The following is a 15,188-nucleotide window of genomic DNA, read 5'->3' on the forward strand; positions in this document are numbered from 1 at the left end:
GAGGAGGAGACCCGTAACCCCTGTCAATGTCCGAGGAAACCGGGACGGCGCCTTCACTTCCACGCTCTATCATACTTGCTATCTGTGGTACTAACAATAGCCGTGCTTACCAGCAACACGCGCCACCGTCCTAGCCGCGCACCAACCAGGAAGATGTCTGTTGCATACCTGCCAGTTCCTCACGTCAATCAGTCCTGACTGTGCGTCTTCGGCATCCTGGAAGGCCCAGGCTGCCGGACGGGCTAGCCCGGTCATCTTAGCGATTAGAGTCCATGCTCTGACTGCTACTGATCAGGGTAGGATTGGAGGTATGCTGCCCACCTACATATATGCCCTGCCGGCCAACTTGCTTTAAAGCACAAGCTCCTCCAGTACCGCTTAGTGGCCTCATAGGACCTCCTCCCTTTACGTCTTTTCCCTCGTAATTCCTGCCTCCATAGAGCATCGGCCAACTCCTGCCTATGACCGACTGACACTGTCATTCTCTTCCCGTCCTTCACCTTTGCTCAACGACCGATTCTATCAGGCCTCGCTTAATATCGACACTACCTACCCCGTTGATATACTCGGACCTTCCTATAGACCTACCCCTGTATCCTAATTCTAATCTACCCGAACGACACATACACATCCGCCACCATGAACATTCTCATCTTCGGCGATCAGACTGCTGATCAGTACCCGCTTTTGCGGAAGGCGGTTCTCCGGAGAAACAATGCTCTCCTCTCGACCTTCTTGGAGCGTGCGAGCGTTGTGCTCAGGGACGAGGTTGAACGTCTTCCCCGCACCCAGAGGGAGAGCATACCGGACTTTCTTTCCATTTCTTCTCTGGTCGAGGCCTACTACGAGAAGGGTCAGAGGAACCCTCAATTGGAGAGCTGTCTTGTCACCATTGCTCAGCTCTCTCACTTCTTGGGGTATGTCACTGCTGCCTCGATTCCACAATCATTTCTTCTAACCTTCCCAGGTACTTTGGCGAGAACCCCTCCGAGCTTCCCGTTGCTTCCAACACGAGAATTCTCGGTCTTTGCACTGGCCTCTTCGCTGCGTCCGCGGTGGCCTCTGCCAAGTCGCTGAGCGACCTTTTGCCTCTCGCCGTCGAGGCTGTCCGCATTGCCTTCAGGACCGGCACGTGTGTCGGAACTGCCAAGGCTGCCCTCGAGCATGCCAACGAAACTAACGATAGTTGGTCCACCATCGTCGCGGGTATATCCGAGCAGACCGCAAGGTCTGCGCTCGCAGAGTTCCATCAAGCAAAGGCCATCCCGGCCTCGCACCATGCCTACGTTAGCGCCGTTAGCGTCATGGCGATTACGATCAGCGGTCCCCCTGCTACCACCAGGCGGTTCTTCGAGGAGTGTGATGCAGTCAAGAACAACAACAAGGTGCCTATCCCCGTCTACGCACCTTACCACGCCGCGCACCTGCACAACAAGTCCGACATCGACGCCATCCTTGATGGCGATGTCCGCAGGAACTTGGCGCAGTTTCGTCCCAACTGTCTCATCCATTCTTCCACGACTGGCCAATGTCACAACGTTACGAGCACCCTCGAACTCTTTGAGCTCGCTCTCAGCGAGATCCTGCAGGAACCCGTGAGATGGGATCGTCTCCTCGAGGAGGTCGTGTCGCAGGTTACCGCTTTCAGCAAGTCTGAATGCACAGTAACCGCTCTCGGCATCACCAACGTTGCAAACAGCCTCGTTTCAGCGCTCCGCGCCGGTGGCCAAACCTCCATTTCTGGCAGGGATCACACTGCGTGGGCCAAGGCGATCGAGCCCCACGCGGGTCGTACCCAGAACGACAAGATTGCGATTGTTGGTATGGCTGGTCGTTTCCCCAACGCCGCTAGCCACGACGCTCTGTGGGAGCTCTTGGAGAAGGGTCTCGACGTTCATCGCGAAATTCCTTCAGACCGTTTCGACGCCACGGCCCACTACGATCCCACCGGTAAGGGCAAGAACAAGTCCCACACCAAGTTCGGTTGCTTCATCGACGAGCCTGGTCTTTTCGATCCCAGGTTCTTCAACATGTCTCCTCGTGAGGCTGCGCAGACTGATCCTATGGGCCGTCTCGCCCTCACCACGGCATACGAAGCTCTGGAGATGTCTGGTTACGTCCCCAACCGCACCCCGTCTACCAAGTTGCACAGAATCGGTACCTTCTACGGTCAAACTTCTGACGATTGGCGTGAGATCAACGCGGCTGAGAATGTTGACACGTACTTCATCACTGGTGGTGTGCGTGCCTTCGCTCCCGGTCGTATCAACTACTACTTCAAGTTCTCCGGTCCCTCGTACAGCATTGACACTGCCTGTTCGTCCAGTTTGGCAGCCATTCAGTTGGCCTGCACATCGCTCTGGGCCGGTGACTGTGACACTGCTTGCGCCGGTGGTTTGAACGTCCTGACTAACCCCGACATTTTCTCTGGTCTCAGCAAGGGTCAATTCTTGTCCAAGACGGGATCTTGCAAGACCTATGACAACGACGCCGACGGCTACTGCCGTGGTGACGGTTGCGGTACCGTCATCCTAAAGCGTTACGAGGACGCCATTGCTGACAAGGACAACATCCTTGGCTGTATTCTTGGTGCCGCCACCAACCACTCCGCTGAGGCCGTCTCCATCACCCACCCTCACGCTGGTGCCCAGGAGTTCTTGTACAAGAAGGTTCTTGCCAACGCTGGTGTCGACGCCCACGATGTCAGCTACGTTGAGATGCACGGTACTGGTACCCAGGCTGGTGACGGTATCGAAATGACTTCCGTCACCAATGTCTTCGCACCCCGCCACCGCCAGCGTCGCCCGGAGCAGACTCTGCACTTGGGTGCCATCAAGGCCAACATTGGTCACGGTGAAGCTGCTTCTGGTATCAACTCTTTGATCAAGGTCATGATGATGCTCAAGAAGAACGCCATCCCCGCCAACGTTGGTATCAAGGGCGTCATGAACAAGACCTTCCCCAAGGACTTGCTCCAGCGCAACGTTCACATCGAGACCCAGCAGGTTGCCTTCCCCAGGAAGGGCGCCGAGAAGCGCAGGGTTTTCTTGAACAACTTCAGCGCTGCCGGTGGTAACACTGCCATCATCATGGAGGATGGCCCTCTGAGGGAGGCCCCGACCGGCGTGGATCCTCGCGGTTCCCATGTCGTCGCCGTCTCGGCTCGTTCTATCGCTGCCCTGAAGCGTAACATTGAGAATCTGGTTCAGTACGTCAGCGAGAAACCCGAGACCACTCTCGCCAGCCTTGCGTACACCACGACTGCTCGCAGGATCCAGCACAACTACCGCGTTGCTTTCACCGTCTCCGAGTTGTCCAAGGTCAAGGAGGCTCTGCAGGCTCAGATGAAGGACAGCTACAGCCCCATTGCCATGGTGCCTACCAAGACCGCCTTCGCCTTCACCGGCCAGGGCTCTCAGTACACCGCTCTTGGCCAGAAGCTGTACCAGGACCTCCGCTCGTTCAAGACCGACATCGACTCGCTCGACCACCTGGCACGCATTCAGGGTCTGCCTTCGTTCCTTCCTCTTTTGGACGGCACCGATGTTACCACTCTCTCCCCCATCGTTGTTCAGCTTGGTATGGCCTGTATCCAGGTTGCCCTTGCTCGCATGTGGTCTGCTCTGGGTGTCAAGCCTACTGCTGTCGTCGGCCACAGCCTTGGCGAGTACGCGGCTCTGCACGTCGCAGGTGTCATCTCGGCGGCTGACATGATCCTGTTGGTCGGTCGTCGTGCCCAGATGCTTGTCCAGGACTGCACCGAGTACACTCACGGTATGCTCGCAGTCAAGGGCAGCGAAGACGCCATCACCGACGCTCTTGGTGGTGAGATGATCGAGGTTGCTTGCGTCAACGGCCCCGAGGAGACTGTCCTCTGCGGTACCACCGAGGTTGTCGAGAAGACTGCCGAGGCTCTGGGTGCCAAGGGTTTCAAGTCCACCAAGTTGAAGGTCCCCTTCGCTTTCCACTCTGCTCAGGTCGAGCCGATCCTGGAGTCGTTCAAGGCTGCCGCCTCTGCCGTCACCTTCCAGAAGCCTGTTGTCCCCGTCCTCTCTCCCCTCACTGGCGAGGTCATCCGCAAGGCTGGCATCATCGGCCCCGATTACCTGGCCAGGCACGCGCGTGAGACTGTCAACTTCTGGTCCGCCTTGTCGACCGGCGAGGAGGAGAAGGTCTTCGACGAGAAGACTGTCTGGGTCGAGATTGGTGCCCACCCGGTCTGCTCCAGCATGGTCAAGAACTCTCTCGAGGGTACTCCGACCACTGCTCCTTCGCTCCGCCGCAATGAGGACCCCTGGAAGACGATCTCCAACAGCCTCGTCACCTTGTACACTGCTGGTGTGTACATTGACTTCAACGAATTTCACCGCGAATTCAACGATGCTCACGAGCTCCTTACTTTGCCCACGTACAGCTTCGACAACAAGAAGTATTGGCTCGACTACCACAACAACTGGACCCTTACCAAAGGCGACGCCGTCGCTCCCGTCAAGGAGGCCGCCGCTAAGCCTGCGCCCGAGGTCAAGTCCAAGCTTTCCACCACGTCTTGCCAGAAGATCATCAAGGAGGATCTCCACGCCAACTCGGGCAAGATCATCATTCAGTCCGATCTTGCCGAGCCCAAGCTCCACAAGGCTGTCAGCGGCCATCTTGTCAACGAGGCTCCCCTGTGCCCGTCTTCACTGTACGCCGACATGGGTATCACTGCCGCCGACTACTTGTACAAGCAGCTGCGCCCTGGTGCTCCCGAGGTTGGCTACAACTTCTGCAAGATGGAGGTGCCCAAGCCTTTGATCGCCAAGCTGCCTCCTCCTCCTGAGGGTCAGTTCCTCAATCTCGAGGCTGAGGCTGACTTGGAGACCAAGGAAGTTACGCTCAAGTTCTACAGCGTCACTCCCGAGGGCGAGAAGATTGCCGAGCACGCCTACGGTTCCGTCATGTACGAGGACCTCGATGCCTGGAAGGAGGAGTGGGGTCGCACTCAGTTCATGGTCCAGACCCAGATCGACCTGCTCCACCAGAAGCTTCAGACTGGTGCTGCCCACAAGGTTCTCCGTGGTATGGCCTACAAGCTCTTCAAGGCTCTGGTCACCTACAGCGACACCTACCGTGGTATGGAAGAAGTTGTGCTCGACGGCAAGCAGACCGAGGCCAGCTCCGTCGTCAAGTTCCAGACCAAGCCCGAGGATGGCGAGTTCTATTGTGCTCCTTACTGGATCGACAGCTTGGCCCACATCTCTGGCTTCATCGTCAACGCTTCGGATCTTGTCGACTCTGAGAACAGCGTCTACATTTCCCACGGCTGGAAATCCGTCAGGTTCATCAAGAAGCTGTCGCCCACTGCTACCTACCGCAACTACGTGAGGATGCAGCCTGCACCCGGCAACATTTCCCAGGGTGATGTCTACATCCTCGAGGGCGACGAGATCGTCGGTGTTGTAACTGGCCTCAAGTTCCAGAACATTCCTCGCCGCGCCTTGAACGTCATGCTCCCGCCTCCCAAGAAGGGTGCCTCCGCCCCCATGGCCAAGCCCATCGCCGCCAAGCCCGCCGCCGCTCCCGTCGCTGCCGCCCCCAAGGCTGCTGCTGCCCCGGCCAAGGTCGCAAAGAAGGCTCCCAAGGCTGCTGCTCCCAAGACTTCTGCCGGCGTCATCTCTAGCCGTGTCATGAAGATCATTGCCGAGGAGTGTGAGCTTGACATGTCTGAGCTTGTCGACGAAGCTGCCTTCGAGAACATGGGCGTTGATTCGCTCATGTCCTTGACTATTTCGGCCAAGTTCCGCGAGGATCTCGACCTTGAGATTAGCTCGAGCCTCTTCACTGACTACCCCACGGTCGGCCAAATGAGGAAATTCTTCGCCCAGTACGACGGCGCTGCTCCCATTGCCGACTCCGAGGACTCGACCGAGTCGGACATGTCTGACCCTCGCACTCCCGACGAGGATGACTCTGAGACCAACCCCAGCTCTGCCCCCAGCGTTTCCGGTGGCAAGGAGGAGTTTGTCGAGGTCAAGATGAAGGAGAGCATTCAGGTAACTGCCGGCTCCATCAGTCTTGCCCGTCAGATCATCGCCGAGGAGATGGGTGTTCCATCTACCGAAATCGGTGACCAGGCTAGCCTCAGCGAGCTTGGTATGGACTCCCTCATGAGCTTGACTATCATGGGTGCTCTTCGCGAGCAGACGGGCATTGATCTGCCTTCGACCTTTTTGACCACCAACGACACCATCGAGGACATTGAGAACGCCCTCGGTATGCGTTCAAAGACCACCACCGAGAAGGTCCAGGTTGAGGCTGCTGCCAAGGTTGAGAAGAAGAGTGCTCCCAAGCCCAAGTCTCGCAAGCCCTCTTCGAAGGCCCCTCAGCTCTCCGAGGTCAACAAGAAGCTAATTCCGCCTACCTACGACTTGTCCAAGTACCCCGCCGCCACTTCGGTCCTCCTCCAGGGCAACGCGAAGATTGCGACCAAGAAGCTTTTCTTCTTGCCTGACGGTTCCGGTTCTGCCACCTCGTACATCTCCATCCCCAACCTGTCCCCTGACTTCGCCGTGTACGGACTCAACTGCCCGTTCATGAAGAAGCCTGAGCAGTGGAATTGCGGTGTGGAGACCGTCACCGCTATCTACATTGCTGAGATGAAGCGTCGTCAACCTGAGGGTCCCTACTTCATTGGTGGCTGGTCTGCTGGTGGTGTCCTCGCGTACGAGGCCGTCCAACAGCTGCTTGCCTCTGGTGACAAAGTCGAGAAGCTTCTCTTGCTTGACTCTCCCTGCCCCGTCGACTTGGATCCTTTGCCCGCCCGTCTGCACCACTTCTTCGACTCGATCGGTCTTCTCGGTACCGGTAAGCCCGGTGGAACTCCCGGCTGGCTCCTTCCTCACTTTGCCTCTGCCATCAAGGCACTGAAAGAGTATAAGCCCGTCCCGATGCCTCAGGACTCTGCACCAGAGACATATGCCATCTGGTGCACTGACGGTGTCTGCCCCAACCCCGATGACCCGCGCCCTCCCCCCGCTGAGGATGAGGATCCAGCGCCCATGAAGTGGTTGTTGAACAACCGCACCGACTTCGACCACAACGGCTGGGGTCAAATCATTCCCGTGGAGAAGATGAAGTTTGGTGTGATGGGCGGAAATCATTTCACGATGATGAAAGAGCCTTACGTAAGTCCCTACCACTCGAGTTGAAAACTTTCAATTTTCTAACATAATCTTAGGCTGAGAAGCTTGGTGAGCTCATCAGAATTGGCCTTGGTTGCTAAGAGTTGAAATTTGGCATGAGCGCATTCTTTCCTTGGGTTTCATAATGGCGTTTGATCCTTTTTGTGCGAAACTTGTCTCTATGTTGTCAAGAGTAAAGAGCGACGCAGGCTCTTAACCTCACGACAGGATGGCCTCCACGGTAACATTTCCTATATCTTATCATATCGGTGTTTTGCTTTATACACGGTTTTAGAGTTGGCTGGTTCAATGGGTTGGCAAATTGGGAGCGATGTTTTGATACACTTGTTTTTCTTCATTTCCTTCTTTCGTTTGGAACATTGGCATTTACATTTCCTTTTTGGAAGATGCATTAATGTATATAGAGGGTGAATCGGATATCATCACAACAATCTTCCGCTGTCGACTTTTGTGCAACTTGACTCTAGTGAATGATGTAACGACTTTTCAAAAGCAAGCACAAGTCGAAGACTTTCGGAGTATAGAAGGAGAATGGACGATTGGAGCAAGCCACTGTATCACTGCATGGTGGTGGCTTCAATGTCAGTCAGGATACCATAGCCGCCACAAAGCCAGAGCGCAGTCGGTGTGCTGGTGTCGGACTTCCTCCACCGGAGTCCGGTGCAAGATCGACAGCCTAATGCTTCATTTGGCAGCCGAGACATGACAGTGGATGCAGTGTGAAAATAGCCAAATTTGCAGTCTGACGTGATCGGAAAACAGCGCACAGTGCGGGAGCCCCGTCAGCACAACAACGACATTGTCAAAGACGGTGAGGCTTATGTTGGGCAGCACAAGAGTTGCGGTGCCTTTAGAGTTGAGATCTGCAGCAGGGAACTGGCCTTGAGAACAGCCAGGGCGCGATGCACCGCCACAAATCATCTCACCGCAGCTCAGCCACCAACGTTGGACCCGGACTTTGACCGAGTGCCAAGCATTGGGGCATCCACGCGGGCGGTGCCCCTCCAAGCAACGCGTCCAGAATACAGTTACATCGAGAATCTGCCACCATGGCCACCACTGCCGCGGGAGCAAGGTGACCAAATATTCTTCCGAAGTGTTGGATCGCAAACTGATTGTCGAAACAGCAAAGATGCTCCTACCAATCCCCGCGGCATTCCCTTTGCCCCGTTCGTCGACAAGGTCGAGGACTACTGTTCCTCACGCGCCGACGTCGAGCCTACCCTCAAGAGCTTCCAAGAGATGATTTCGTACGCCTCACGCCCTACGCTTTCTCCGGGTCGGTTGCTCATACAAGAATACGCATAGAAAATATCAGTTCATGGAGGTCAACACACAGCGCCGCGCCGCCGGCCTCAAGGACAAGATCCCTGATATCCAAAAGACTCTGGACACGGTGCAGTTTCTCAAGACGAGAAAGGTAGGTCATTTCAAAGAGCGAAAGTGTTGTCAAATTGTGGGCGAGAGCTAATGCGGACGCGCAACAGCCGGATTCCGAACCCATTGAGACGACGTTCGAGCTCAACGACACGCTCTTCGCCAAGGCACAGATCCCGCCTACCAACGAGGTGTATCTCTGGCTGGGGGTAAGTGGATTCCCAAGTCAGACACGGGGAGGTCATTAACAAAATATCCCCGTAGGCAAACGTCATGCTGGCATACCCCATCCCGGAGGCGGAGACGCTGCTCGACGCCAAGTTGAAAGCGGCGCAGCAGAGCCTGTCCAACTGCAACGAGGATTCGGATTTCCTGAGAGAGCAAATTACGGTAGGTAACCCGGGGGGCGATGGCGAGGAGCGATGCTGACAAAATTTGACAGACCCTGGAGGTAGCCACGGCGCGTGTTTACAACTGGGATGTCCAACAACGACGCAAGGAAAAGGTTGATTCCGAAGATGCTGGCGGTACCAAGGGCGCTACAAAGACGTCATGAGAACTCCTGACATGTGGAAATGAAAAAAAATCTCTTCTAAAAATCCGAAATACTTACCCTGGTGGTGCATAACGCTTCAATGCAAAGCCTTCCCACAAGCCAGCCAATGGTCCACGTCCTCGGAGCTGGGACAATATCTGGCCGGGCAATGAGGCGGTGACGATAGCCCAGCGGACCTTTCGGTGCTCGGCCGAGGACGACGGAAAGAAATCTGATCTATTCCCAAGACGCACTTTGCGTCATGCCGGAACAGGGAATCTACGCTTGCTTACGGACCCAAATCTCGTACTCTCGCTCCCTCCTGCCTGCCGCGGAAGCCTTTCCATACTCCCCATTGTTCGTCACGGCTCATGAAACGGCAGCTTCAACAACCGCCGCACGCATCCCCTGTTATGCAATTCTTGCCCCTTCAAAACGTCTCTCAAAAGGGCATTTCGGCTTATCCGGTTCGTGCCGCGCCTATCGCAGCTTGCGGGTGTTCCCATGCGTCCCCTCTGCCCTCGTCCTTGCTCTTCCAAACGCGCGGGTGCCTGCTCACCCACGTCGTTTGCACCGGGGCCCTCGTCTCAGGCGGATACGGCAACAAGCGACGTCCGTCCATATCTGGGATACGCTTATCTTCACCAATTATGCGAGAGAAAATCATTTCCGTGGTGCTGACATGGTCGTCATTGCGCTCTCCTAATCAAATCCTGACCTGAAGATTATCACGAAGCTGAAGACAAGACGAGTGTTCCACAACTCAGCTTCGCCAGGCAGCGAGTGTCAAAAGATGTTCTCACGCATGTAAGAGGCATTTCTCTCTTTCAGCCAAAGTCGGCTTTGCATAAAAGAGCACATTAGTGCCTGGTTTGCTCAGATGCACCTTATAGCGGGCCGCTAATGGCGGATCGCGGACAGGTCCCGTCCCCTTTGGTCCACCCATGAAAGTCCGCTCGTTTCCCGAAGTCGTGCTTTAACATCTGATGCTTACATCTACTGAACCAATCATGGCGTCATTGGGCCCTGGCGCAGGCTTCCCCAACGCGGCACTCGGCCTCAGGCTAAGCTCTTGGAGAAGTTCATTCGCGCATATGCGCACTTTGTGCAGCTCGGCCTCGGAATGAAAAATCTCTTGCATTTTAGCCAATTCGACCATTCTCTACGTCTTCCCCGCGCCTTTGCCCCCGCTTCCCGACTGACTGATTGCGCTACCCAGGTGCCGCTCGCTTGCCCTTTGCTTTCTTTCGGAGCAGAGCGTCTTCCGACAAGCCGAAGTCATCTTTTTTGCACCTTCAGCGCCTGCTTGACTGCGGCAGCGGCATGCGTTATGCGCAGCCAGGGAGTTGGCGGACTAGGGATTCCCTCGCCACCACATTGTCTTTACTGCCCTTTCTTGGACTTCGCGACACCTTGCCCAAAGCGAGAGGGGCAAGGGAGGGCAGCGTGCGCGTTAGGACAGGCGAGAGCCGAAAGGCGAGAGCCGTCGGCTCTTCAATCGCTAGTCTGCTTTTAGAATGCTCTGAAAGGGTACTACTCCTCACACATACGGGGAGATGGGCCACAAATCGTCGATCGCCGCACCGTCTGCTGCTGTCTGGGCGAAATGGCAGAATTCGCTTCGTGAGGTTGGTGGGCATGGGATAGGCACAATGTGGGGGGTTAGACACGCTGCTGCTGCTGCTGCTGCTGCTGGCTGCGTAGCAGGTGTTGACCAGCAGCGGTGGCTCGTATACAAACGACGCAGCGCTGCTCTCTCTCGCGCCTTTGGGGCGTGGATACCGAAATGGCAGGTCTCACGTCGTTGTCTCTGTGTGCGAAGACGGGTGTTGAGGATCGCGAGTGAGGCTTTGCTCAGCTCATGATTTGATGGCACTACTGTGATGTCCAGAGAGGCGACGATCTGCGTCTCCATCGCCGGCTTCAATCTTGCTCTGGATTCAGCCGCTTGTCACATCCATCTGGTGGTATTCGAATTGCTTAAAGCGGTTGTTCCGATCTCTCGATGGACGCGTTGCTGCGTCTGAGCTGAGCCCCTTACCCATTCATTGACTTCAAGAGATGCTGCGATCGAGAGGCCGTCTAAGAAAAGAGACGACAGTATCGCCACACCACACATTCCATCATCAGATCACTCCAGTCGCAATTCCATTCGGAGTGGTGGTGGTGGTGGTGGCTGTATCACTTTTCTCCTCTCCCTCCGCCCCCAAACCATCTCTTACGCGGCCAGGCCACGCAGTCCAAACTCGCAATCTCCAATCTCCACCTCCTTCTCCGTGCGCTAAATCTCCTCACAGACGCACATAGACACACACGTTGACTTTGACACATTACTCATCACCCATCATCGCTCAGCAAGTCCGGATGGCAATCAGTTCGTCTGTCCCTGAAGCCACCACCAATCTCCACCGCCCTCCACTCCACCGCCATCCCATCCCATCGCGTCGCGTCCCATCATAGATGCACGCACGAACTTACCCGCTGCTATCATTCCTCAAATTGCAATCACAACCACACCTCAAACACAGCAGCCGGCAGCAAGCAACGCCCATCATCACGCATGAAAATTGCCCGCCGTGCCATCTTCTAGAAGCGCGCGCCTCGCGGCGGTGGTCGTGGCTGTATGGCTGGAGGACTGGGTGGCCGGAACGACTGCGCCGACACCACACGGCACTTTCGCTGGCTCGGTATCTGCTGCGTTCTTTGTTGCCCGTTGGTATGCGGCCGGCCGGCTGGCTGCTGCGACGCGAGGCGGTGCGGCGCCGGGTGTTGCATTTGGGTGCTTGGTACCTGGTCTGGCTAAGGGTGGTCGGGTGAGCGCCTGCTTGGTTGCTTGGTTCCTGGATTGGCTGTTGATTGGGTGCTTGTTTATGGGAGCAGGCAGGCAGGCAGATGTTGTGACTGCTGTTCTGGGGTTTTGGCTGAGTTGGATGAGGGGGGTTATGCGATGGTTGGTTGGGACATTGAATTGGAAAATGGGGGTCGGGGCGGTGTTATTATTGCTGTTGCAATCTTTGTTACTATCGCTTTCAACAGTGAGTTTGAGGCCTCAATTCGCCAGGATTATGGACTATGTGTTCTATTTCCTGTATGTGGATGGTCTTTTGGATCTGGGAGAAGTGTAGCTAGATAAATGGGGAGGTTACGATGCAGCTTTCCTTTACAGCAAAGTGGGTGCAGAGAGAAACAAAACATCCTCTAGGGGCAGTCATCTGTCACTATAGCATAGCTGCATCTAAGGAGTAGACATCCACCATTACAGCCGCATCTAAGGAGCGGTCGTCCGCGGATACGGTTATTTTCAGGGAGCAGTCTTCTGCTATTATTACTAAGCTTAGCGAGCCATTATCCATATCTATAGCTAGAAATATGGAGTGCTACTTCTTTCTTCAAATACGATGGCAGTAAAAAAGAAATCAAACTTGATACATTGTAAATAATCGTACACTAGATGTAGAATTTCTGGAGTATAAGACAGGAAAATCACAGCAAACTTCTAGTTGAGAGGAACGTAAATGAGAGGAACTACATGTGACAGGCATAATGATGCTATTAGGATATTATTATGTCGATAGCTTGCAGTCGACATTTCCTTAAACTTTGTAATTAACCCGTCCTAATCAATCGCCTTCAACGTCGATCCTCTTTAACGTCGCTTGTGGAAGCTCCCGTCCTAAATCACACACATACGGAAAGATTGGGAAGGAAAAAGAATGCTGGCTAATTTTTGATGAGCAAAGGCAGAGGCAGTTGGACCCCAGACTCCTGCCTCATAGATCTCTCCAACCACGCCAGATCGTATCTCAATCGTAGACTACAAGCACATCGTCTGTTGGAGAGGTGGGCGGGCCATGAGAGTTACATCAGCGTAGATTCGATTTTAGATCCATTTGTGGCTGAGGGTAGAACATAGGATTCCTGCTCCTCCCATGGTGCTCAGGAAAGGTTATGTGTGTTGATTAGTCGCGGCTCTATTCTCATTGCCTGCTTAAGCGCGTGATGCTCTTTTCTCTCACCAACGGAACAAGGTGTCCTGTGTTCTATTCTTCTGCTAGCTTCAGTCACCATGACCGCGAGGTGACTGCTCCCGGGAGCTGTCGTACTAAGTTGATGGCATGGAAGTGTAGACTTAGCATCAAGTCCCACTTACCTGGCTGCGCTAACCTACCAACTAGTTGAGTTGTTTTCGACGGACTTGAGATGGTATTGAGTAAGTAGAGTAAAGACATTCCCCTACATCCCTCGCTCTTAAGCCATCGACTAAAGAGTCTAACGGCTGCTCCCGGAGCAAGTCACTGCCTCTTCGTCCAACAACCTATCAGAGAAATTAGCAAAACGTTGCAGGCATCCCACCAAATGCGCTGCCGCATTTGGTTTGGAAAGCCTGTAGTCCGCCGCCATGTTTGCTTTCAGGAAGCACTCATCAACTGTTTTAAGTGCGCCTAGAGAACTATCATCAGCTGCCATATTTTGGCATAGGGAGCGCTATTTTACTTCTGCTCTCGCTTCCGCTTTGGGAGCTGTCATCTGCCGCGACGTTTACTGATACCACATTCGCGATTCTGGGCTTTATGCTCAGACTCTCAAACTAAGAAAGGGATTTTCATCGAACGCAACAGCAACTCCCACCCACAAAGCATTTGAACGCCAAAGCCAACGCGAACATCTCTATTCCCCAAGCCCTCTCACTGTAAAAGTAGCAAACCAGACAAACACAATAAAAACCAAACAAACAACTCTCCACCTCCTCCCTCCTTCACCACCAATCAAAACTACTTCGAAAAGTCCTAATCCAAATCAATCACCTCCCTCCCTCCCTCCATCCATCCATCCCTTATCCCCTCACTCACGCATCCACTCACTCCCCCCTAACAAACGCAACCCCCAAATCGCCTCCCCTCCTCTGCACCCCGCGCAAACGGCTCAATCGACCCTTGAGCGCGCACGGCTCGAATGCGTGACCGCAGTGACATGTCCACGTGCCCTTTTCCTTGCCTATTCCCGTCCCTTCCTCTCTCTCTTTCTCTACTTGCATTGCCGAATCCAAATCCTCGCCCTTTCGCTCCTCTGTACATTCGCCCAAACTCATACTCGTCGCCGCAGCTGGAGCAGCAGTAGCGGCGCCGCGCGTCCGCGTCCGTGCCGTTAGTTTCGTCAGGGTGGGGTAGAGGGGGAGGTGGATTTTGTGGGGACGGCCGTTGCGTTGGTGGGTGGTGGTGTTCGTGTTGTTGTGGACGGCGCGTGGTGGAGTGGTAGGGGTTTGAGTGATATCGCCGTTTACCCTGCCGCAGCGGCAGCAGCGCCAGCGAGGTGGGTGGGCTGGGTTGCTCATTGACGCGGTTGTGGATTGGTTTTTGTCGTTGCGGCGGGCGGAACACGGACGCTCAGTCTGGAGGCGCGATGGTTGGTGAGGAGCGGCGGCGGCGGCGGCGGCGGCGGCGGTTTTGTTGATGTTGACCGCGCTGCTGTTTTTGGGTCTGATGGTGACGAGCGCAGACTTAAACCTCCCTCTGAAAGTCGCCGCCATGCTGGAGTGAACGGGCGTGTCCAACAAAAACTCATCATCCTCCTCCTCCGTCTCAATCTCTTCAGCCATCTCCTCCACATCAACACCAGGAGCAGCATGATGTATGACCGTCTCACACGACTCATTCCAACCCCCCTCCTTCTCCTCCACAACACCAAACCGCAAACCCCACTCTCTTTCAAAATCGCCTCCAAACTCCAGCGCGACGTCAAGCTGACTGGTGTTGTTCATGTTCACATTCTTCTTCGCCTTTTTCGGCTCGTTCGGCGTGTTCGGCGGCGGCGCCGGACTCTCTTCCCACGCCGAGTGCTCGCGCTGGAACGCGTAGGCGGCGTCTGCTTGGTCGAGGTCGACGAGCTGGACGCAGTGTTTGGCGGCGCTGGTGTGTGGGAGTGGGAGGGGGAAATAGAGGGGCAGCCGGGGCAAGCTAAGCGAGGGCAGGAGGAGCGGCATTGCTGTTTTTTTTTTTTTTTTTTTTTTTTTTGTTTTTTTGGGGTTGATGTTGGTGGCCGGGGGGAATTTGTGAGTGAAATTTATACGGGCGAGAGACGGTGGGTCGTGTGGTTTG

The 15,188-nt window shown here is 55.0% G+C and overlaps 3 protein-coding genes across 3 annotated transcripts; 2 read left to right on the forward strand and 1 right to left on the reverse strand.

Annotated features, from left to right (window-relative positions):
- Nucleotides 1-319: 319 nt before the first annotated feature.
- IWZ02DRAFT_442930 (polyketide synthase-like protein) lies at nucleotides 320-7,612 on the forward strand. The gene is made up of 3 exons (XM_066766990.1): nucleotides 320-917; nucleotides 968-7,163; nucleotides 7,217-7,612. The coding sequence occupies exons 1-3, from the start codon at nucleotides 640-642 to the stop codon at nucleotides 7,259-7,261; spliced, it is 6,519 nt and encodes a 2,172-aa protein (XP_066626442.1). The 5' UTR covers nucleotides 320-639; the 3' UTR covers nucleotides 7,262-7,612.
- Nucleotides 7,613-7,986: 374 nt separating this feature from the next.
- On the forward strand, nucleotides 7,987-9,235 carry IWZ02DRAFT_140716 (Prefoldin subunit-domain-containing protein). Its single transcript, XM_066761749.1, has 6 exons — nucleotides 7,987-8,256; nucleotides 8,309-8,431; nucleotides 8,490-8,601; nucleotides 8,669-8,767; nucleotides 8,823-8,948; nucleotides 9,001-9,235. The coding sequence occupies exons 1-6, from the start codon at nucleotides 8,231-8,233 to the stop codon at nucleotides 9,112-9,114; spliced, it is 600 nt and encodes a 199-aa protein (XP_066626443.1). The 5' UTR covers nucleotides 7,987-8,230; the 3' UTR covers nucleotides 9,115-9,235.
- A 3,661-nt stretch (nucleotides 9,236-12,896) lies between these two features.
- On the reverse strand, nucleotides 12,897-15,073 carry IWZ02DRAFT_487702 (uncharacterized protein; the record flags this gene model as incomplete). The annotated part of the gene is made up of 2 exons (XM_066769395.1): nucleotides 12,897-12,922; nucleotides 14,476-15,073. The coding sequence occupies 2 exons, from the start codon at nucleotides 15,071-15,073 to the stop codon at nucleotides 12,897-12,899; spliced, it is 624 nt and encodes a 207-aa protein (XP_066626444.1).
- Between the last annotated feature and the right edge of the window lie 115 nt (nucleotides 15,074-15,188).

The sequence above is a fragment of the Phyllosticta citriasiana genome (genome assembly GCF_038021145.1).
Source record: "Phyllosticta citriasiana strain CBS 120426 chromosome Unknown IWZ02scaffold_2, whole genome shotgun sequence".
Taxonomy (NCBI): Eukaryota; Fungi; Ascomycota; class Dothideomycetes; order Botryosphaeriales; family Phyllostictaceae; genus Phyllosticta; species Phyllosticta citriasiana.

What these genes read in the sequence shown, in the direction of transcription:
- IWZ02DRAFT_140716 (XM_066761749.1), top strand. Translation starts at nt 8,231, where the DNA reads ATGGCCACCACTGCCGCGGGAGCAAG. An exon ending in AGTTTCTCAAGACGAGAAAG is followed by an intron (nt 8,602 to 8,668) that starts GTAGGTCATTTC and finishes GACGCGCAACAG; the next exon opens with CCGGATTCCGAACCCATTGA. An exon ending in TCCTGAGAGAGCAAATTACG is followed by an intron (nt 8,949 to 9,000) that starts GTAGGTAACCCG and finishes AAAATTTGACAG; the next exon opens with ACCCTGGAGGTAGCCACGGC.
- IWZ02DRAFT_442930 (XM_066766990.1), top strand. Translation starts at nt 640, where the DNA reads ATGAACATTCTCATCTTCGGCGATCAGACTGCTGATCAGTACCCGCTT. An exon ending in CAGCTCTCTCACTTCTTGGG is followed by an intron (nt 918 to 967) that starts GTATGTCACTGC and finishes TAACCTTCCCAG; the next exon opens with GTACTTTGGCGAGAACCCCT. An exon ending in CGATGATGAAAGAGCCTTAC is followed by an intron (nt 7,164 to 7,216) that starts GTAAGTCCCTAC and finishes ACATAATCTTAG; the next exon opens with GCTGAGAAGCTTGGTGAGCT.